The sequence below is a fragment of the Ruditapes philippinarum genome, unplaced genomic scaffold (genome assembly GCF_026571515.1).
Source record: "Ruditapes philippinarum isolate M1 unplaced genomic scaffold, ASM2657151v2 ctg11554_1_1_1_1, whole genome shotgun sequence".
NCBI classification, from domain to species: Eukaryota; Metazoa; Mollusca; class Bivalvia; order Venerida; family Veneridae; genus Ruditapes; species Ruditapes philippinarum.
This window is the reverse complement of record NW_026867366.1, coordinates 1-22,212: the sequence shown is the minus strand read 5'-3', so window position 1 is coordinate 22,212 and position 22,212 is coordinate 1. Positions and strand designations below refer to the sequence as shown.

Genomic DNA, 22,212 nt, shown 5'->3' with positions numbered 1-22,212 from the left:
AATAATTCTGCAAATATTGCAGACAGAGATATGCATTTTAGCAAAATGATGTACATTGTTACTATAAAAAAGTATTGTAAATTTCAAATGAATATCTCAAGCAATAATTGAGATATTTGACTTTACAAAAAAACTTTAACCAAAATTTCTAAGTTTCAAACGGGCATAATTCTGTCAATATTGTACGCAGAGTTATCCAACTTGTCAATCTGATGTACCTTGTTACTATAAATAAGTATTGTAAGTTTCAATTGAATATCTCAAGCAATAATTGAGATATTTGTCTTTACAAAAACTTTAACCAAAATTTCTAAGTTAAAAAGGGGCATAATTCTGTCAATATTGTAGGCAGAGTTATCCAACTTGTCAATCTGATGTACCTTATTACTATTAATAAGTATTGTAAGTTTCAATTGAATATCTCAAACAATAATTGAGATATTTGTCTTTATAAAAAACTTTAACCAAAATTTCTAAGTTAAAAAGGGGCATAATTCTGGCAATATTGTAGATAGAGTTATCCAACTTGTCAATCTGATGTACCTTGTTACTATAAATAAGTATTGTAAGTTTCAATTGAATATCTCAAGCAATAATTGAGATATTTGACTTTACAGAAAACTGTAACCAACGCAGACGCCGACGCGGACGCTGACGCCGATGCCGACGCGACTACAATAGCTCTCATATTCTTCGAATAGTCGAGCTAAAAATAGAAACATTACGCAATTTCTAAAAATAGCAACATTACGCAATTTCTAAAAATAAAACATTACGCAATTTCTAAAAATAGAAACATCAATTTCTAAAAAAAATAGAAACATTACGCAATTTCTAAAAATAGAAACATTACGCAATTTCTAAAAATAGAAACATTACGCAATTTCTTAAAATAAAAACATTACACAATTTCTAAAAATAGAAACATTACGCAATTTCTAAAAATAGAAACATTACGCAATTTCCATAAATAGAAACATTACGCAATTTCCATAAATAGAAACATTACGCAATTTCCATAAATAGAAACATTACACAATTTCTATAAATAGAAACATTACGCAATTCTATAAATAGAAACATTACGCAATTCTATAAATAGAAACACTGTTGTTGTTGTTGTTGATGATGATGATGATGATGATGATGAATATGATGATAGATCTGTTCTGTTATAATATGAAGTTGATCCCTTCAATAATAGCAAAGTTACAGTCAGTTACCGCCAAAACAATGAAAATTTCAATAATTTGACCTTCAAAGACAATGTCATTAATGAGTGAAGGTCAAGGTCTTTCGGTATATTTTTAACAGTTATCTTTGAAGATTATTATGTTCAAGTTTCAAGACAATCCATTCAAAAATAACAAAGTTACAGCCAATAATAGCCAAAAAAATGAATATTTCAATAATTTGACCTTCAAAGTCAAGGTCATTTATGAGTGGGAAGTCATCTATGAGTGAAGGTCAAGGTCTGTCTAGTTATTTTTAAGGGATATCCCTGAAGATAATTATGTTCAAGCTTGAAGACAATCCATTCAAAAATAACAAAGTTACAGCCAATAATAGCCAAAAAAATGAAAATTTCAATAATTTGACCTTCAAAGTCAAGGTCATTTATGAGTGAAGGTCAAGGTCTGGCTGGTTATTTTTAAGGGATATCCTTGAAGATTGTTATGTTCAAGTTTGAAGACAATCCATTCAAAAATAACAAAGTTACAGCCAATAACAGCATGAACAAGCAAAAATTGGACTTTTAACCTTGAAGGTCAAGGTCATTTATGGATGAAGGTCAAGGTTAGTGTGGTCTACTGAAAGATATTGTCCCAAGGGTTGTTGTGGCCAAGTATGAAGACAATACACCAAGAAATAAAAAAGTTATGATACAGGTACAAGTTTGCGGACGGGAACGGGAACGGCAACGCCGACCCGACTATAACAATACCTCTACTTTTTTTTTCAAAAAAAAAAAAGTCGAGCTAAAAACAAACTATACACTCATGTCTAAAACATGTCAAAAAACAAACTATACATTCATGTCTAAAACATGACAAGAAAGAAACTAACTATACATTCATGTCTGAAACATGACAAGAAAAGAATAAAACTGTTCAATCATGTTTAAAACATGTCAAAAAACAAACTATACATTCATGTCTAAAACATGACAAGAAAGAAACTAACTATACATTCATGTCTGAAACATGACAAGAAAAGAATAAAACTGTTCAATCATGTCTAAAACATGTCAAACAAGAGCTGTCCGTAAGACAGCGCGCTCGACTTTTTTATTGCTTGCCAATAAAAAAAGTTTTTGCAGTAAAAGGCAATACAAGAATCTCTGTATTTTTAAAGTGAACTAGTTGTTTGATACCCTTGAATATTACAGCAATGTTTATATGACATAATTTATGGTAAAGTGAACAAGTGGATAGGAATGAATTTTTTTAGATTTTTTAAGTTTTTTAGTGCTTGCCTATAATACAAAACATTGACAGTTAAGGGCCATAATTCAAATAAAATCTTTGACAGAATTACCTTCTCCTGGACATGTTTGGGAATCATGATTGTAAAACAAGTATTCCAACTTTCAAATTAATATCTCAAACAGTTCAGTCAAAAAGTGGACTGGTACTAAAAACTTAACCAAGATTCTAAGTCGATAAAAGGCCTTAATTTTTAAAACAAATCCTTGACAGAGTTACCTTCTCTTGCGTACAGATGGGGTAATGATGTGAAATAGCATTAAAAGTTTCAAAGCAATATCTCAAAGGGTTAAGGCAATAAGTGGATTTTACCCATATTCAATGTATTTTCTAAGTCAAAAAGGGGCATAATTCTGTCAAAAACCTTGACAGAGTTATGTCCTCTTGTCTGTTGATGAAGGTCGTGATGGTAAACAAGTATGGTCAGTTTCAAAGCAATACCTCCAATGGTTTTGAAATAAAGTGAGGTGGTACAAAAATCTTAACCAAGCTCAATACACTTTCTAAGTCAAAAAAGGGCCATAATTCTGTCAAAAACCTTGACAGAGTTATGTACTCTTGTCTGTAGATGGAGGTTATGATGGTGAACAAGTATGGTAAGTTTCAAAGCCATACTTGTAATACTTCTGAAATAAAGTGGGGTGGTACGAAAAACTTAACCAAGGTGTGACGCCAACGCCGACGCCAACGCCGACGCCGACGCCGGGGCGAGTAGGATAGCTCCCCTTTTCATAGAAAAGTCGAGCTAAAAACAAACTATACATTCATGTCTAAAACATGACAAGAAAGAAACTAACTATACATTCATGTCTGAAACATGACAAGAAAAGAATAAAACTGTTCAATCATGTCTGAAACATGTCAAAAAACAAACTATACATTCATGTCTAAAACATGACAAGAAAGAAACTAACTATACATTCATGTCTGAAACATGACAAGAAAAGATTAAAACTGTTCAATCATGTCTAAAACATGTCAAAAAAACAAACTATACACTCATGTCTAAAACATGGCAAGAAAAGAATAAGACTATCAGACACAAAACTATTCACTTATATTTGAATCATGACTGTAAGAGTCTGTTCATTCAATCATGTTTAAAACATGTCAAGAAAGACTCAAAATATTTATTCATGTCTGAATTATAACAAAAAATTAACAGAACAATGCTTTAGACCTAGAAGGATGATATTGTAATTGACATAAGTACATGCATTTACATTTTGTCTTATAAAAATTTTAAATACTATTGCTTACTTTTTTTTCTTCTTTTTGACCCATTTTTCCTGTGCATATCCTGTTTTACTCTGGAAGGTGGCGCTGTTTTCTATCAGTTGTTCTATAAGATGCTATTAAAAAGAAAAGATTTGAAAAAGATTATTTTAAACTTAAAATCAATGACAACATCTTAATTTCATTGTATATTATTTTGCAGACAATATGATACATATAAAATGTTCCTTTTTGGTAGTTAGCTTCAGTTTGTTCAGTTACTGGCTATTATCATTAATTTCCTAAAACTAAAAATCTCAACAAAAGTTAAACACGAGGTATTTTAACAATTCAAATAAAGCTCCACAATAACTCTCATAAAGCTCATCCATAACTCCCACAAAGCTCCCCTTACTTTAACTGTTGAAAGAAAGTGAAACTGACACATATTTTTTAGTGGATGATGCTGGTTAATTGAAAATGTTAGAGGTCATTGCAGCATTAATGTAACTCAATGAACAATAAGGACAAATAATGATGCTGTGTCAATGTTAAAATAAGTATTAAGAAGACATGATAAAAACAATATGCCCGTACATCCCCAGATACTCCTTCTTTCTTCATCTGTTCTATTTCCTCTTGTGTCAATTTCTGGTTACTGTCCTTATCTTGCAAATGTCTGTTGTCTTTTCCTGTAAAAATATCAAACAGACTTGTTGGGGGTTGAGTTGCACCAACAGTGTTGCACCAACAGAGAACACAGTAATTGTCCCATTGTGACTTTCAAGCTTTATTCGTGGAGGAAACCCTTAGGACCCCCCTCCATGTTTTATTTCAGGCACAAACTGGCTCCTAAGTAGAACCACCAACATAAGGGTTTGAGTAAGTTAGCTGGATAGCTTCCTCACATGAAAGTATTCAAAATCCCTGGCCAGATTCAAAGGGCAAGTGGTTTGAAGTCAATTACCCTAACCACTTGGCCACGGACATCCCAAGCTTTATAATAAAACAAGAGGGCCATGATGGCCCTGAGGTCGCTCACCTGTATATAGGCCCCCGGGGCGGGGCCAGTTTAAACCCCAGGGCTTTTATTTGGAAACAAACTTGGAACACACCCATTAGAAGATGTTTCATGAAGTTAAGGTTTTACTACACACATATTATGAAAAACAATGACCTATGCACCCCCCCCCCACCGGCAGGGCCAATTTAAACCCAAGGGCTTTTATTTGAACAAACTTGGTAGACACCCACAAGAAGATGTTTCATGTTAAACATCTTACCTCTAGCTGGCATTGGGTTTTTTAAAAGAAGATTTTTTAAGTTTTTACTATATACATATAATTAAAAACAATGACACCTCTGGGGCGGGGCCAGTTTTGACCCCAGGGCTTTTATTTGAACAAACTTTGTAGACACTTACTAGAAGATGTTTCATGCTTAATATCTAAATTCTAGCTATTTGGGTTTTTTCAAAGAAGATTTTTAAGTTTTTGCCATACACATATAAGGAAAATCAATGACCCTCAGGGCGGGGCCAATTTTGACCCCAGGGCTTTTATTTGAACAAACTTTGTAGACACTCACTAGAAGATGTTTCATGCTTAATATCTAAACTCTAGCTATTTGGGTTTTTTCAAAGAAGATTTTTTTAAGTTTTTGCTATACACATATAAGGAAAATCAATGACCCCAGGGGCGGGGCCAATTTTGACCCCAGGGCTTTTATTTAAACAAACTTTGTAGACACCCATTAGAACATGTTTCATGCTAAATATCTTAGCTCTAGCTCTTTGGGTTCTTTAAAAGAAGATTTTTAAGTTTTTACTATATGCATATAGGGAAAATCAATGATCCCCTGGGGCGGGGCCAATTTTGACCCTAGGGCTTTTATTTGAACAAACTTGGTAGACACTCATTAGAAGATGTTTCATGCTAAATATCTTAGCTCTAGCTCTCTGGGTTCTTTAAAAGAAGATTTTTTAAGTTTTTACTATAAGCATTTAGGGAAAATCAATGACCCCCTGGGACGGGGCCAATTTTGACCCCAGGGCTTTTATTTGAACGAACTTGATAGACACTCACTAGAAGATGTTTCATGCCAAATATCTAAGCTCTAGCTCTTTGGGTTTTTTAAAAGAAGATATTTAAAGTTTTTTCTTTCGGTTGCCATGGTAACCAGAGTTCTGCATGGAATTAAATTCTTTGAACAATTTTTAAAGGTGACCACCAAAGGAACATTCCTATTAGGTTTGGATGAAATTGGCTTAGTGGTTTATGAGGAGATGTCATTTAAAGTAAAAGTTTACAGAAGGACGGATGGACGGATGGATGCCGGACGGACGCCGGACGAAAAGCGATCACAAAAGCTCACCCTGTCACTGTGTGACAGGTGAGCTTACAAGTTCTTTCATCTGATATAAATCACTTTCAATTCTGTTTCTTGGAACTCGTTAACCAGTACTGGTGCCCATGTGAAGAAGCATGGTCATGACCAGACCTGAGTAGGGTTCAAACCTGCCACCCCTATGTTGAATGTGAGAGGCAGACAGTATGACCCAAAACAAACACTCCTGTCAAAGAGCTAACCGGCTGCATGCACAGTTTCTTTTGGTTGGGTTTAACGTCTCACTTACACAGACTGTCAGTGTTGGTCATATGTTGACTTTCCAGCTTTACTGGTGGTGGAAGACCTCAGTTGCCTCTCTGTACATTATTTCAGGCACATAATTATTAAATGTGAATTTATTTTTTTTTCATCATAACTATATTTTTATATTTTCAAGTTTCAGAGATTTCTCAATCAAGTTATTTTGATAATTCATTCATACTAGTATCATATTATACATTTTCCCCACAAGATGTGAAGATATATATTCCCTCTTATTATACCTTCCTCTGAAGTATCAGTATCTTGCTGAACAGTTCGCTCCATTTTCACCATCTCACCATCCTTCACTTCAAACAATGAACCATATGGAAAACCAATTATTCCATCCAGTTTAAACTTACTCTTTTCCAACCATACATCTCTAAAAAGAATTACACACATATTTTTTTAAAAAGAACTTCACAAAAATTAAAAAATATCATTTAACTGTATATTTCAGTTATTAATTTAGCTTATGAACCAATCACATTGATTCCCATAGAACAGCAGGGTCTTTTGGATAGGCTTTTGGATAATTTGCGATATTTTGGCCAGAAAAATGTGCAGCCTGACGAATCCAGGTCCCTCAGAATAATGCTCTGACAGTTCTTTGAGAACTATTGGCTGAATTACCTGCAGCTTTGTCTATCTTTAGGTTGGCAAGGAGTTTCAGCACCCTGTTCTTGCTGACAGATACATCATCCGTTTGGGGGTATTTACAATATCTTGGTGAGGTTGGGGAGGAGGGGTGGTCTTACAAGGTATATGTTTAGTTTTTGTAGGCAAGATTGTTTTTGAGACATTTGAGAAGCAATGGAAAATACTGACTGGAACTGTCTGATGATAAAATCTCTAACTTTATTAGACGTGACTGGTTTGACCCATTTTAAAGATTCTTTTATACTTTCGAATTCATACATCATAAGAAAGACATCAGCCGGGGGTTCAGCGTTCTATGATATCACGGTACTTAACGTTTATCGTAAAATATTCAAATATAAATATCTTACATGAATGAGTTTTTCTTCTATTTAATAAGTGATCCTTATCCAAGACTGTCTGTCAAAAATTTATTTCTGAAGATCAAATTTAAACGTCATTTTTAAACTATTCTCAATGTCTGCCATTTTGGGTAATTTCAGAGGACGTTACTATGGTATCACGGTAATCCCCCAAAATGCAAGTATGGAAGGATAGATGGTTCAAAATCTTCAAGATAAGTTGTGGAAAACTTCCAACAGTTAACTTGATATAAAATTCAAACCATATGAACTGACAATATGTCAGTATATATGATTATAACATATTTTAATTGACTGTGTAAAAACAATGAATGGAAATCAGCGATTTTTTTCCCCTGTATTGTGAATGGGTACTGTACCATAAAAATTGTGAAAAAAGCGTCGTTTCTTAACAAATAGTGAATTTTTTAATTAAGTTTGTGAATATCTTATTCAGCAGTAAGAACATATAATATATTTAATGTAGTAATTACTGTTACGAGCCATTTTGAATGATGTTTACAGAAATTACCAGACGCTTGTTTCGGTATTGATTCATCCCTAGAAGTTTCGTATTTAAACAGTACAAAAATTTAAAGGGCGAATGCACCGCACATCATGGTCGGCTAAACGCATTTTAAGATAAACAAAGCACAACAGGCAAAATTTAAGCATCATTATACGAAGAGAGGAAATAATACGTTATTTAAGGCTTAATTAATGGGAATTATGAAATTTCATCAGAATTGTGAACGGGTCCGTCGGACGCAGTCTGAAAATTGTGAAGGTCCGTTTGTGATTGTGAATGGGTCCATTATTCGGTACCACTTATAAAGGGTAAAAATCGCTGGAAATAGTTGTCAATATGAAGATTTTATAAAATAGTTTTCTTTTGATGAATACATTTATTATTCACAAAATTAAATTCATTGGCAGATGAAAATGAATTTAGTGTGCCAGTTTTACAAATATTTATTATCATCGTGTGTTGGTTTTACTAGCAGCCACAGAAAATCTAAATACCGTGATATCATAGAACCCGTGATATCATAGGAACAGAGTACAACTGTCAAAAATTATCTCGAAAAAATAATCTAAAATTAGTTGAACTATTTTACTTTTAACGAAAATGAAAACGCAAAAAAGGGTAAGTTTAACAAAGCTACCCAGAATTACAATCAATTGCTTAATATAGCATAGCACACTGGGTTATTTTTTTTTATTTAACTTTAATATTAATAGTAATACTGGGTACGAAAAGAAATGAGCACGAATAAACTTATCAGATAAATTTACCTATTTCTATGAACTTGGAATAACCTCAAGTTATCCCCTTTCCTTAAAATAATATGATCATCTTCTTTCACAACAGCTGGACTACTCATCTTTAATAGTTTTCAACTGCTGTGCCCAGAGAACGGTTAGCTTTTTTAGCGGAAGCACGTTTGATATTAAGCACAACACAGTCTGGTTCCAGTTTGTATATTTTACGTTTATCAGACGGTGACAAATTCGAGAACCAGCAAAATCGCGCCCTCTGTAAACAACAAAACACGTGCAGAATTTCGCTCCAACTGTCAAATGATGCAAAATGCGTTTTACAGCAAAATTTAAGAAGAAAACATGTAAGCAATTAACTGATGACAGAAAAGTATGTGTGGATCTCAAGAAAGATCATTACTTAAAGAATCTACAAAAAAAGTGTCCATTTAAAGATTGCAAATATGCAAAATATTTGCCAAAAGATACTGAGGACAAATGCGATTTGGTTGCGCTGTATAACCCTACAACTGACAGAAAGCGTGGTAGATTAAAACGTTTGCAGATAATAGCAATATTTATAGTTAAAAGTGCCAATGGCAGCACTTCGATATCAGACCTCGTTAACTTGAACAAGAGAGTTAACCGAGAAACGGAAAAATGTAAGACTGATACTTCTGACACCGAGGCGATGCAGATGCTTTGTATTTGTAGAGAATTTCAAATAGTGATTAAAAAGACTTTAAAAGATCCAGCGTTACAGAAGAAAAACAGAGAGCCTATCTCAAAAGGTATGAATTTTTATACATCCATTAAAAAGGTTGTTCATATTTCTGTGAAAGATTATCGCCAAGTGCCCTATATATTCGTCCCTGTACTAGAGTCAACACCCTGTGTATGTCAGAAAGTCTAACAAATGTCCGTTAAGAATGTTATGTCGGAAAATAGCTAACATAGTTAATTAGTGTTATTTTGTTTTATTGTATATAATATAGACTATAAATAAAGATTGTCAGATAATAATAATCTTATGATTCTTATCTTATCTTAAAGTTGGATAATTTTAACATAAAAAAATGTTATTGTAAAGTCTAAGTAAATTTAATGTATCTGTCAAATTTCTTCAACACTGAACGCTCGGATCATTAGAAAATATAGTGTATGCAACTAGCACTTTAAAATGCTTAGGAAAACGAATCATGGCCACCCGTGGATACAATCCGGAACCTTGACTTATGTCATAAATCATTTTATGTTCCACTTTGGCATGTGAAATTTGTTATATTTTTAATTGTGTCATTGTTTTCCTCTTTTCATCCGAGACACACAAAAATGACAGACAGATGTCACTCACTGTCACTGTACATAGAGACATATGGTAGAATCTAGTTTATGCTGAATATTTTTGTAGTTTTAAAAACAAGCATGTACAAATTTAAAGCGGGTGTGTGGAGGCAGCAGCACCCAATAAGCAAGTGTGCTAGTATCTTCTGGCCCCGTATTCACAAAGATTTAAGGATCAGAAATGTTAGTGAACACGGGGCCTGGGGCCCGCTTAATTACATGTTGATGAATTCCCAGACATACATGTACATGTACATGTAACTCTCAGTAAGTTGTTTTACAGTCTAAGATACATCTGTCTGTTTTTGATGAGTAATAAAATGTTCTATATTTGGGTCATGAAATTTTCAAACACAATTTTCAATTCATTAAATTTATAATTGACAGAAACAATTATTTTTTACAGAGTACGATGATAATCAAAACAGCCTTAGAATTCTAGAAAAAGAAGTTAAGACACATACACAGAACAAATGTTCATCTAATAGAGAATGTAAAACACACCAAAGAAATGAATCTGATTCCATGAAGTTTTGCCATGGTAACTTTATGGACCTGGCCAGTCACAAAGAAGCGGGAGATTTCGGATCTGGAAAGGTCCAGGACCATGCAACATATACTAAAAATGCATTTGAACATCAGCGTGTAATATTTAACGATCAGACAATAAGGCTGAAAGAAAGACATATGCAAGTAAATGACCAAACCAAGAGAGGGAATTGTGTTTATATATCAGAGCAAGATGAGACGGATGAGTTAAAAGGAGCTGCGGCAAAGTTTAATAACTTTCCTGGTAGAAATTACGAAAAAGTGCACGAATTAGCAAGGATAAAACTTTATGATCAATTTAAAAAGGCAAATGTGTATGACAAGGAAGAAGTTCGGAAAGAAGTAAAATTGTGTCAGAATTCTAAGAAAATTGTTTTTGATCAAACCAACTGAAATTCACCATGAAGGGGTCTGCAATCGAAACTGAAAAACCACCACCAAAGGGCTGCAATGTCAACTGATAAGAGTAATCAAAATTCTACTGTAAAGAAGCTGCAGAACAGGTCGCGTATGTGAAAAAATGATAAATAAATTTTCATGTAAAGATTTTGGTAAAGTGTTGGAGATTAGAAATGATCGCAGATTTGGGTGAAGTTAATGAGAAACATTGTAAAAGCTATCTCCCAACTTTGTTAACATAGATTAAACAATGACATTTCCACCTTAAGTGTATGTGTATTCATTCAAGACAACTTAAATGAGAACAATTTGATGATCTGGTTAACATGAAGCTTGAATTCACGAATGAATGCTCTTAGTACATATTTTCTACCCTGGGAAAAAACATTGTGACTATTAATGTTTTCAAAAAGATTTGAAGAAGTTTCTACACAGGACAGTCTTTCAGAAATCATCGTCAGTTAAGAATTTATTTGCGAGAAAGACATTTAAGTAGTGATGCTTTAAACACAAAAGCTGTTATAATGGTGTCGCAGCCCATTTCAGCGTTTTTTGCTAAGACACAGAGACATTTGTCTGGCTTGATACATTACATGTTATTCTCGGGATCGATCGAGGCACGCTGATTGATACTGAAAGCATTAGGAAAAGCTGAAAAATATAACAGAATACGTTCTGGAAGACGCAAAAATGAGGATTTAAAAGTGCTCCGGAAAAGTTTATGGAAGAATATTCCAGTGGATTGCTGGAATCGTCAAGAGTACCATTTTATTGATGTTAAAAAAATACGGCGTGCTATATTTGATGCCAAAAGCTGGGAAAATGTTGTCTCTGTTTGTATATCTACATCAAGTACATTTACGATGTACTGCAGTATCTATTATGTAAAATTGTATGTAATTTAACTTAATTATTGTACTTATGTCCTTAATAATTTAAATGCACTTTATTTTCAAACAAAGTTTCCAATATAAGTCATTTACCCAAGATTACTGAATGATGGACAAGCTAGTGTATTTGTACGAATTCCTTAAAAAAAGACATAAAATTGAGATAATTTATGTGAGTAATCTGGATGCGGTTCATAAACCAGGCTTCTTTACTATTAGCTTGCCTTAATTTTTTGTATTTTGATATTTGAAATTCCTTTGAGTTTTTCGAATGGATTATTCCAAATTTAAAATAGGGTATTTTTTACACAAAATTCAGTAAGATCAGGGTTAGATCGCCCCGAGTGAAATTTTGATTTTTTTTGCTGAAGTATTCCAAGAGCATGTTTCAGTTTTAGTCTTAAAATTGCATTTCTACATATGGTGTCTGATTTGTGCCATTCGTGTTTTATTCATCCGACGACCCCGCCAAGCGAAAGTCGGAAATTAACAAGTTAAAACGGCGGGACGCGGAGCGAAAACACGCTAATTAGCAAGGGCGCGGGGCCCAAAGTTAAATAAATAAAAGAAATAAAACCGCGGGGTCCCGTCATTATAACTTGTTAATTATCGATTTTTCGCTTGGCGGGGTCGTGGGACGAAACACGCTAATTAGCGGGGGCGCGCAGCGAATTTTTAATTATTAAATTTTTCGTCCCGCTCCCCGCCCTAATTAGCGCGTTTGGTTATTTTTCGCTCCCGCTCCCCGCTAATTAGCGCGTTTCGCTCTGCGCTTCCCCCACCGTTTTATTTTTTTAAATCTCGCTCTGCACCCCGCGGGCAACGTTTTATTCTTTTAACCTCGGCTCGTGCCCTCGCTGATAAGCGAGTTTTCGCTCCACGCCCACGCCATTTTAACTTGTGCTTTTCTCGACTTTTAGCTTGGCGGGTCGCGGGGCGAAAAACACGCTAATAAGCGGGACAGCGGCGAAGTTTTATCTATTAAACTTTTTGTCCCGCGCCCCCGCTAATTAGCGACTTTTCGCTCCGCGCCCCGCCATCTTAACTACTTTATAATATATTTAAAGACGTTTGAAATATTTTTCATTCGAAATTTAACAGCATTTTAATTAAGTTTTATTTTATATATATGAATTTCGTGAAGTTGAAATCGTTGAAGTTGAAATCGTGAACATCATATGAAGTTTAAAATCGTTGAAGTTGAAATCTTAAATTCATGAAGTTGAAATCGTGAATTGCTAAAGTTGAAATCGTGAATTCATGAATATGAAATCGGGAATTCATAAAGTTGAAATGTCCCTGTCAGTCTTTTGGTATTTTGTATGCTTTCTTTCTTTTTTCACTGAAAAACATTGACTTAAATTTACCGTGACTTTGATTTACTTTAGTTTTCAATTTAAGACGATAACAATATATTATATATATTCGGAAGATCATATTTAATCGGTGCTGATGTAGGCGATGTATCAAGCTTCCATGTGATATGTCAATCTGTCAACTTTAATCTTTATGCAAAATAAAAAAGACCATTATTTTTTTAAAATCTAACAATGAATGCAACAGCCACTATTGGTTAAAACTGTCCCACCAAGGGTTGGACACGTCGCCGTGGCAGAGAATAACTTGATTGATTGTTTGGTCGGAGGGTACAAGGTAAGGACAAGTTCCCTTTAATTAGTTTAACAGTTTAATATCTGTTTTTAACTTGCTAAAAAATGGTAATAAATTTGGTAATCAATTAACAGTTATTAATTTTTAGGTCACTGTACAGAACAGTTGACTAATGAAGGAGATGTGTAAGCACCCTTGACAGCTCACGAGGTGAACAGTATATCCCCTGAACTGCACATTTTTCTCGCCCCAATCATTTGACCTATTGTCTTTGGTGCCTTACTTGAGACTTTGGCTGTATAAGGCTCCATTATAAAAGGAAAGTGGCTAGCGCGTACTGGCCCGTTTACGGCTAGCCAAAAGTTCTAGCCGTACATGAGTCACGTACACACTAGCCAGGACATACTGTATTGGCTAGCCGTACGGCACTTTTCAAAATTATATGGAAGTTCGAAAATGCATATTGTTATTATGTGTCTTTAACGAGGATTTTAATCAAGTCTCCGCTTTTTGTCCTAGTGTGTTCACTTTAATAAAGATGCTCCGCCATTTTGTAAAAAAAATGAATACGAACAAGCGTTGTATAATCTATTTTTGATAAAAAGTGTCAAAGTTGTATATGTTATAAGTTATAACGTCGTTGATTTTTCATGCTTATGATTTGTTGTTTTTTTATTTGTATTGAAAGATGAATTGTTAAATCATTTTTGTTAATTAAGCACATGGATCGAATAAATAATGATCGGAGGGGATAAATAATAAAAATAAATAAATAAGTAAATAAAAAGCATACTGAAAAAAACGGTGAAAAGCAAAAATAATTTAATAATTTTCAAATACAGTACTGTACAGATAATTTTAAATATCGAACATAAAAGCACAATCAATTAATAAGCCTTAATTAAGGCAAACTTTCCTTAATGATGGACAAACTTCTATACCGTCGGTAATTGACGCAATTATCAGAGCCCAACAACAATTAGTTTCGGCGTTTTTTTTATTATTATTTTTTTTTTATTTGAAAATTAAACTAAATGAAAACAAAAAAAAAATATCAAAGTTTGTAAACTATTTTTGATGTTATTTTACTGCAACAAACGCTATTTTTTTTCTCGACGTCTTGAGATGACAAAAATATATACTGTATTTCGTATACTTTCTTTATTAAGCCAGCAACAAGGTGATTAATCTCTAAAAAGTAAACATACGAAGACAATTGCTGTGTCTTGTACAAATCCTCACTTAAAGTCATAAAATAACATATGCATTTTCGACTTCCATATAATTTTGAAAAGTGCCGTACGGCTAGCCAATACAGTGTGTCCTGGCTAGTCGTACGTGACTCACGTACGGCTAGAACTTTTTGGCTAGCTGTACGGCCTGTACGGCTAGCCACATCCATTATAAAAGAAAATAATATGAAAGTAGCCAAAGCCTATTAATGGGGAATTCAGATAAGAAAAAAATCTATTCATTTTTTTAGCTTGACTATTCGAAGAATATGAGAGCTATTGTAGTCGCCCCGGTGTGTCAGCGTCAGCGTCCGCATCTGCGTTGGTTAAAGTTTTATGTAAAGTCAAATATCTTCAATTATTACTTGAGATATTTCAATTGAAACTTACAATACTTATTTATAGTAACAAGGTACATCAGATTGACAAGTTGGATAACTCTGCCTACAATATTTGACAGAATTATGCCCCTTTTTTTAACTTAGAAATTTTGGTTAAAGTTTTTTGTAAAGTCAAATATTCTCAATTATTGCTTTGAGATATTCAATTGAAACTTACAATACTTATTTTATAGTAACAAGCGGTACATTCAGATTGACAAGTTTGATATCTCTGCTTACAATATTGACAGAATTATGCCCCTTTTGAACTTAGAAATTTTGAGTTAAAGTTTTTTGTAAAGTCAAATATCTCAAATATTGCTTGAGATTATTCAATTTGAAACTTACAAATACTTATTTATAGTAACAAGGTTCATCAGGTGACAAGTTGGATAACTCTGCCTACAAATATTTGACAGAATTATGCCCCTTTTGGAACTTAGAAATTTTGGTTAAAGTTTTTTTTGTAAAGTCAAATATCTCAATTATTGCTTGAGATATTCAATTGAAATTTAAAATACTTTTTTATAGTAACAATGTACATCAGTTTGCAAAATTGCATAACTCTGCCTGCAATATTTGCAGAATTATTTGCCCCTTTGAAACTTAGAAATTTTGGTTTAAAGGTTAAGGTCTTCAAAGATATTTACTTGAAACTTTACACATGGACTTAGGGTGATAATTTGAGGGTCATAATTGTATGTCACTGACCAAGTTCCATAACTCTATCTTGCATTAAGGCTGATTCATATCCCCTTTTCTACTTAGTCTCTTGGTTATTTAATGTTTAACATGCAAGTTTTACATATCTCAATAACTGTTAAAGATATTTATTTTAAAACTTCACATATGCATTTAGGGTCATAATTGTAGGTCACTGACAAAGATCCATAATTCTATCTTGCATTTAGGCTGATTTTTTCTCCCCTTTTTTTTTCAACTTAGAAATTTTATGGTAAAGTTTTGTTTGTAAGCTGTTATCTCAATAACCACTGAAGGGTTTTGTGCCTTTTTTGGGACAGTTTATGCATTCATAATAATAAAGCAGTGATTTACTTGATTAAAACATCTTAATAACAAGCTTTTGTACCTTTTCTGTCAAATTTATGTATTCATAGGTAATTAGTATTATTATACTCAGTAAAACACCCTTGTGACATTACCTTCCGAATAGTCAAGCCAATACTGTATAATTAGACTCTCTCTAAGGCCTATAACATGAATTTTATAAAAAAAATTAGCCCTTTTGTGAACTTAAAAAATTTAACATTATCAAGGCTCTTTTACTATCAAGCACTTAGAATAGCTCGAGCGTGCTGTCCTACCGACAGCTCTTGTTATTTTACATTTTTCGTTTTTAAATGTGTCATTTGCATGATTTGGTGTTTCATGCTAGTTTGTCTGTCTGTCTGATTCACAGGGTTTCCGTTAATGGAAGTTTTGGAGTCATTTTATCCTTGATTTTCGCTTGTGACTTCTAATATCTATTACTTTTCCTTCTTTATTTATATAATGTTTGCCTGAAATAATGCACACACCTGAGGTCTTCCTCCACCAGTAAAGCTGGAACATCGCGATATGACCTATTACTGTGTCGATGTGGCGTAACCCCCCCCCCCCCCCCCCCCTCCAAAAAAAGAAAAAAAACCCTATATAATGTGACTTCCAGTATCAGAGATTTTGCAGTCTCTGACTTCCAAATTTTGAAACTCAATGGAAGCCCTACACAGGTGCAACACTTCTGTTTTCAATTGAAACACCTTGCAATCATTCACAGTTTTAGGATTCTTCACATCTGATTAAATGCAAAATGAACTTTGACAGGATAAATGATTAAATGAACTTGTAGATTAGAATTTATATACTACTTATATAGGGAAGTATTTCAGGTTTACGATTATTTAAGAACTAGTGTTTATTTCAGGATGATTATAATTCATATAGAGAAAAATATTTATCCGCAAAAACCATTATGGTGTACCATACAGACCTTGATGTTGGTTATTGGTAAGTAAAATAAAAACAATATTCAAATAGAAATTAAGTGCCACCAACTTTGGTACATGTAGTTCAAAAATGGACTTTACTTCTATTTTACACTTTTCACTCAAGATTAACTTATAACTTAAAATTATAAGAAAAGTTTTTGTGTACTTTTTTGTTTTGTTTTATTTTTAAACAGAAGAATTTAGGATCTAGTTACAAGGTAAAAAAAAAATGAAGTGATAAATAAATTGTTATAATATTGATGGTCAGTTCTTTTTACTTTTGTAATAGAACAATGGTTATTAATGGGGGACCCGGTCATGAAAAAATATATTATAAAGGCATTGACAATTAAATGTATTAAGAAATTGCAAGAACATTTTTTATGCCAAATTCTAAAAGCGTTTTTAAGAGTTATCATCCCTTTGCACAGAATTCTTGACAAATTATCAAAGTGTTTCCAAAAGTCAAGTTTATGTCTAGTTATACATGTATGTATACATATATTATACTTATTTCTTTATTCACCCGATACCTGCTTTGAAATGTCGAAAGATTGACTTTTTATTTGGTGCCAATGTAATAGTAGAGATTTGTGTCTGATATGTACAAATATAACCAGGTGTTGTTTTTTTGTGGTTTTTGTAGGACCCAACATGTAACCGAGGGTGACATTCCACCAGGAACCTCTGGTGCTTCAGCCTTACTAATTGCAAGTAAAATGTATATATTTGGAGGGCATACGGAGGAAGGCAACACAAATGAATTATACTGTTTAGACTTACAACAGCTGACATGGAAACGTATAATACCAGAAACAGAACTGCTACCAAGTCCTAGAGATAAATTTACAGCTTGGTCTTATAATAACAAGTAAATCTTTGTAGAAAAGTATTTTTGCAAAAGATATATTTTTGGGTTTATTTTCAAAGCTTAATACTAAACAGGTGTTTAAAGCATACATAAAAATTAACATTTATTTATTCTTATTGCATGGTTTGGAACTTTTCCTTTGTTCTTACTAACCCATTATACTCAGTACACTTCAATGAGCATTTGAAAACTGTATTGATGTAGAGCAGTACAGTTTTTTCATTGATTCTAATTTCATGTAGGAAAAAACTCGACTGCTATATAGTGGTTGAGTTTTTTTTCCGCACCTTGTATATATCAATACAGGTTTTTTCACAGAGCAATGGGGCAGTGGTAACGAACATTCCTAGTAGCAAAAAAAAAATGGAATCAATAAAATAAAATAAATAAATACAATGAAAAATATAAACAAAGATAATTAATGAAATGAAATTTTCTCTCATTTAATCAAAAGGTACATCCGCTGAATGAATTATTTCCAATGAAAAAAAAGCCCTTTAATCTTGAATCAATCTTGGTAACAGTTTACAATCCGCCTCTAACATTGGATGTCTTTCATATATCTTTTTTTTTTGCAGCAGCGAAAACAACTTAAGGTAGAACGCGACACTTTGCGAATTTTCGAGTAGCGTCTTGAAAATTGGCATGCAAAAAATTGACCATATTTCTGATTGGATTTCGTTGATTTTATTTCAATAGTTTCAGCCAATTTTTGTACACATTACGTCAAAGTTGACCATCAAAGCCCGTTTTTGAACATGACGTCGCTGCGTATCCTTGGCAACTGTTACGGGTATTTCAACGCCATTGGCGGACAAAATATCTTAAATCCTACAGCATTCGACGGAAATTATTTTTTGCTTTAAGCAGATATAAATTTTATTGTTTTACGCCGAAAATTGTTTGAGAAATGGAAAGAAAATTGTCAATTTTGTGTAAAATTTGACGTTCAGTTTAGCCGCAATTTTCGGCTTTAAATCGGCTTATTAAAAAATTCCTGAAATAAATGTTTGATTTTTTTTCTAAACGTCCTTTAAATGTATACTTAGTCAAAATAACTAAAAAAATAGGGGTCACCGACTCAATTTTTTCGGTACACGGTGATTTATTCCCCCCACCCCGTGAGTAATTTTGTTTTGAAATTCGACGTATGCAGATACGTTTGAGACTTCAAAAGTGCGGGCAATTATGTTCAGCTTATCAGGAGAATTGTTCTAGAGTTTTACTAATACATATAAAACAACAACAACAATGTTCCATTTCAAATTCTTAACATTGTACGAAAAAACAAACGATTTTTTTTTCTTGTTTTTAAGCGTGATTAATAACTTCATAAGGAATTGTAAACAGACGCATGTAAAGGGAAAATGACGTCAGGCGTTCAACGGCAAACGCGTACGCTGCGCAAACAAAAATAAATACAACTGAGGAGTAATCATTTGCGGTGTTCCTTTTTGATATTGTAATACAATAAGATAAATAAACTTGAATCGAGAAATATGCCTTATGGAACAAAAAGCAACTATATATTTTTATGTAAATTTAGAAATTTACGAAAATTCAATCATAAATTAATACGTATATAGTCTACAAGAAATTCTGCAAATCTATACATTTTGCATTACCCACACTATGAGTGATATACTGTGAGTGATATGTATTTTATTTCACCTATTAAAAACCAGAATTTGAATTTCACTTGTTAATCAAAAACTATTGCAACAATTTGACAGAATTGGTGAAATATTGACAAATTTAAAATATACGGTTCATAAATGAAACTTAGTCAATTATATTAGCGTGAAAGCAAACAGTCATGCTTGAAACGTTAGCTCAGTGGCGGTGTTGGATTACAGATGTAGCACTTCGATTCTACAAATATCTGTAATACATATTCTCTCGTTTTGCTTATCATTTTAGGATATCATAGTGTTAAAAATGGATGTATTAAAAACATTACTATCAAATCAGGCACTGTAGAGGATCTGTCGATGTTTCACTAACTATTTAATCAGTATGCGACTGACATGTTAATAAAACCGAGAAATATAACATTTTAATCAAAGTTTTATTGTTATTCTGACAAATGTCAGATCAGACTATTATTTCTTTCCTCTTGTAGAAAGTGGTAATTCTGAAAGTACAATCTTTATTCACTGTTTATATTAAAATCTGTATTTACAATAATAAAAAAACATATTTTGGTAATATCTGATCGAGTAATTAAAAAAAATACGTATTTTAGTAAATACGAACTTCATTCAAAGTTCCCGCATATTACAAGTGTACGGATCACGGTATATTAGTCATATACGTATTGCATGATATACGGTCCCGTACATCAAATTTTACTTATTTTTACCTGTGTATCTATAATATACGGAAATCCGCACCCTTTATTGTATCCATATATTTTCCGCAGTGGTCATAATAGCGTAAAATGTCGTAAAAAGCGGGATTTTGACACAGGGCGATCGTTTTAATAACATCAAAAAACCAAACGCCCCGTGATAGCGTGACTTTTATACAAAGGGGTGGGGGAAATAAAATCACTTGTACCGAAAAAATTGAGTCGGTGACCCCCTAATTTTTATGCCCCCACAATGTGGGTGCATATAGCGTTGCACTTGTCCGTCCGTCAGTCCGTCCGTCCGTACGTCCCGAAATCTTGTGAACGCAACTCCTCTTAAACCGGATGGCAGATTTTGCTTAAACTTACAGGGATGAACAACCTTAATATGTAGATGGTAGTAAAGGAAGGAATTTTGCTGTGACCAAAATTTAACAGAATTATGGCCCTTTGTTGATTTTTTTACTAGATACTATATAGAAATTTTGTGAACACAACTCCTCTTAAACGGATGACAGATTTTGCTTTAAACTTACAGGGTATGAACAACCTTAATGTGTAGATGGTAGTAAAGGAAGGAATTTTGCTGCGACCAAATTTAACAGAATTATGGCCCTTTGTTGATTTTTTCACTATATACTATGTAGAAATTTTGTGACCGCAACTCCTCTTAAACCGGATGGCAGATTTTGCTTAAACTTACAGGGATGAAACAACCTTAAGGTGTAGATGGTAGTAAAGGAAGGAATTTTTTTGATGCGACCAAATTTTACAGAATTATGGCCCTTTGTTGATTTTTTTTCACTATATACTATGTAGAAATTTTTGTGAACGCAACTCCTCTTAAACCGGGTGGCAGATTTTGCTTAAACTTACAGGGATGAACAATCTTAAGGTGTAGATGGTAGTAAAGGAAGGAATTTTCGCTGCGACCAAATTTTACAGAATTATGGCCCTTTGTTGATTTTTTCACTATATACTATGTAGAAATTTTGTGAATGCAACTCCTCTTAAACCAAATGGCAGATTTTGCTTAAACTTCCAGGGATTAACAACCTTAATGTGTAGATGTGAGTAAAGGAAGGAATTTTTTCAACTTGTGGCACAAATATTTGACCTAGAGTCGTAAGATAGACAGAACAGTGGCGTGTGGGGGCATCCGTGTCCTATGGACACATTTCTAGTTTTAGCTATTTTGACTAAGTATACATTTAAAAGGACGTTTAAAGAAAAAAATCAAAAATTTATTTCAGGAATTTTTTAATAAGCCGCTTTAAACCGGAAAATTGCGGCTAAACTGAACGTCAAATTTTACACAAAATTGACAATTTTCTTTCCATTACTCAAACAATTTTCGGTGTAAAACAATGAATTTTATATCTGCTTAAAGGAAAAAATAATTTCCGTCAAATGCTGTAGGATTAAAGATATTTTGTCCGCTAATGGCGTTGAAATACCCGTAACAGTTGCCAAGGATACGCAACGACGTTATGTTAAAAAACGGGCTTTGATGGTCAACTTTGACGTCATGTGAACAAAAATTGGCTGAAACTATTGAAATAAAATCAACGAAATCCAATCAGAAATATGGTCAATTTTTTGCATGCCAATTTTCAAGACGCTACTCGAAAGTTCGCAAAGTGTCGCGTTCTACCTTAAAAAAACTGCCTTATCATAAATAACTGTAATGTAGCTAACCATTTATTTATTTATTGATTTATTTATTTCTATTACAAAAAAAGAAAACATTATGCCATTGCGATAAAACAGTTATAGTATATGAAACTCGTTAGTTACGAGGATATAACACTGGCTGGGCGACATCTCGGGATGTTTCTGCAAAAAATTGTCTCGGCCTAACGGCCTCGCCGTTTATATTTAGTCTTCTATAAAGATATCATAGTCTAATAGCTTATAATTTATGATTATACTAATTACCTTTTTTTTTTTGAAATGCTCAAATCATGGTGCTTAATCATGGTCATCA

At 33.2% G+C, this 22,212-nt stretch overlaps 3 protein-coding genes across 3 annotated transcripts; 2 read left to right on the top strand and 1 right to left on the bottom strand.

The window, feature by feature from the left end:
- Positions 1 to 3,327: 3,327 nt before the first annotated feature.
- On the bottom strand, positions 3,328 to 8,802 carry LOC132735821 (tRNA (adenine(58)-N(1))-methyltransferase non-catalytic subunit TRM6-like). The gene is made up of 5 exons (XM_060722826.1): positions 8,648 to 8,802; positions 6,593 to 6,732; positions 4,299 to 4,393; positions 3,747 to 3,838; positions 3,328 to 3,337 (listed from the first exon to the last, which is right to left on the bottom strand). The coding sequence occupies exons 1-5, from the start codon at positions 8,734 to 8,736 to the stop codon at positions 3,328 to 3,330; spliced, it is 426 nt and encodes a 141-aa protein (XP_060578809.1). The 5' UTR covers positions 8,737 to 8,802.
- Positions 8,803 to 8,937: 135 nt separating this feature from the next.
- On the top strand, positions 8,938 to 10,897 carry LOC132735825 (uncharacterized). The gene is made up of 2 exons (XM_060722829.1): positions 8,938 to 9,402; positions 10,362 to 10,897. Exons 1-2 carry the CDS (start codon positions 8,943 to 8,945, stop codon positions 10,895 to 10,897), a joined length of 996 nt encoding a protein of 331 aa, XP_060578812.1. The 5' UTR covers positions 8,938 to 8,942.
- A 5,867-nt stretch (positions 10,898 to 16,764) lies between these two features.
- LOC132735824 (kelch domain-containing protein 1-like) lies at positions 16,765 to 18,468 on the top strand. The gene is made up of 2 exons (XM_060722828.1): positions 16,765 to 17,023; positions 17,651 to 18,468. Exons 1-2 carry the CDS (start codon positions 16,989 to 16,991, stop codon positions 17,877 to 17,879), a joined length of 264 nt encoding a protein of 87 aa, XP_060578811.1. The 5' UTR covers positions 16,765 to 16,988; the 3' UTR covers positions 17,880 to 18,468.
- Positions 18,469 to 22,212: the final 3,744 nt, after the last annotated feature.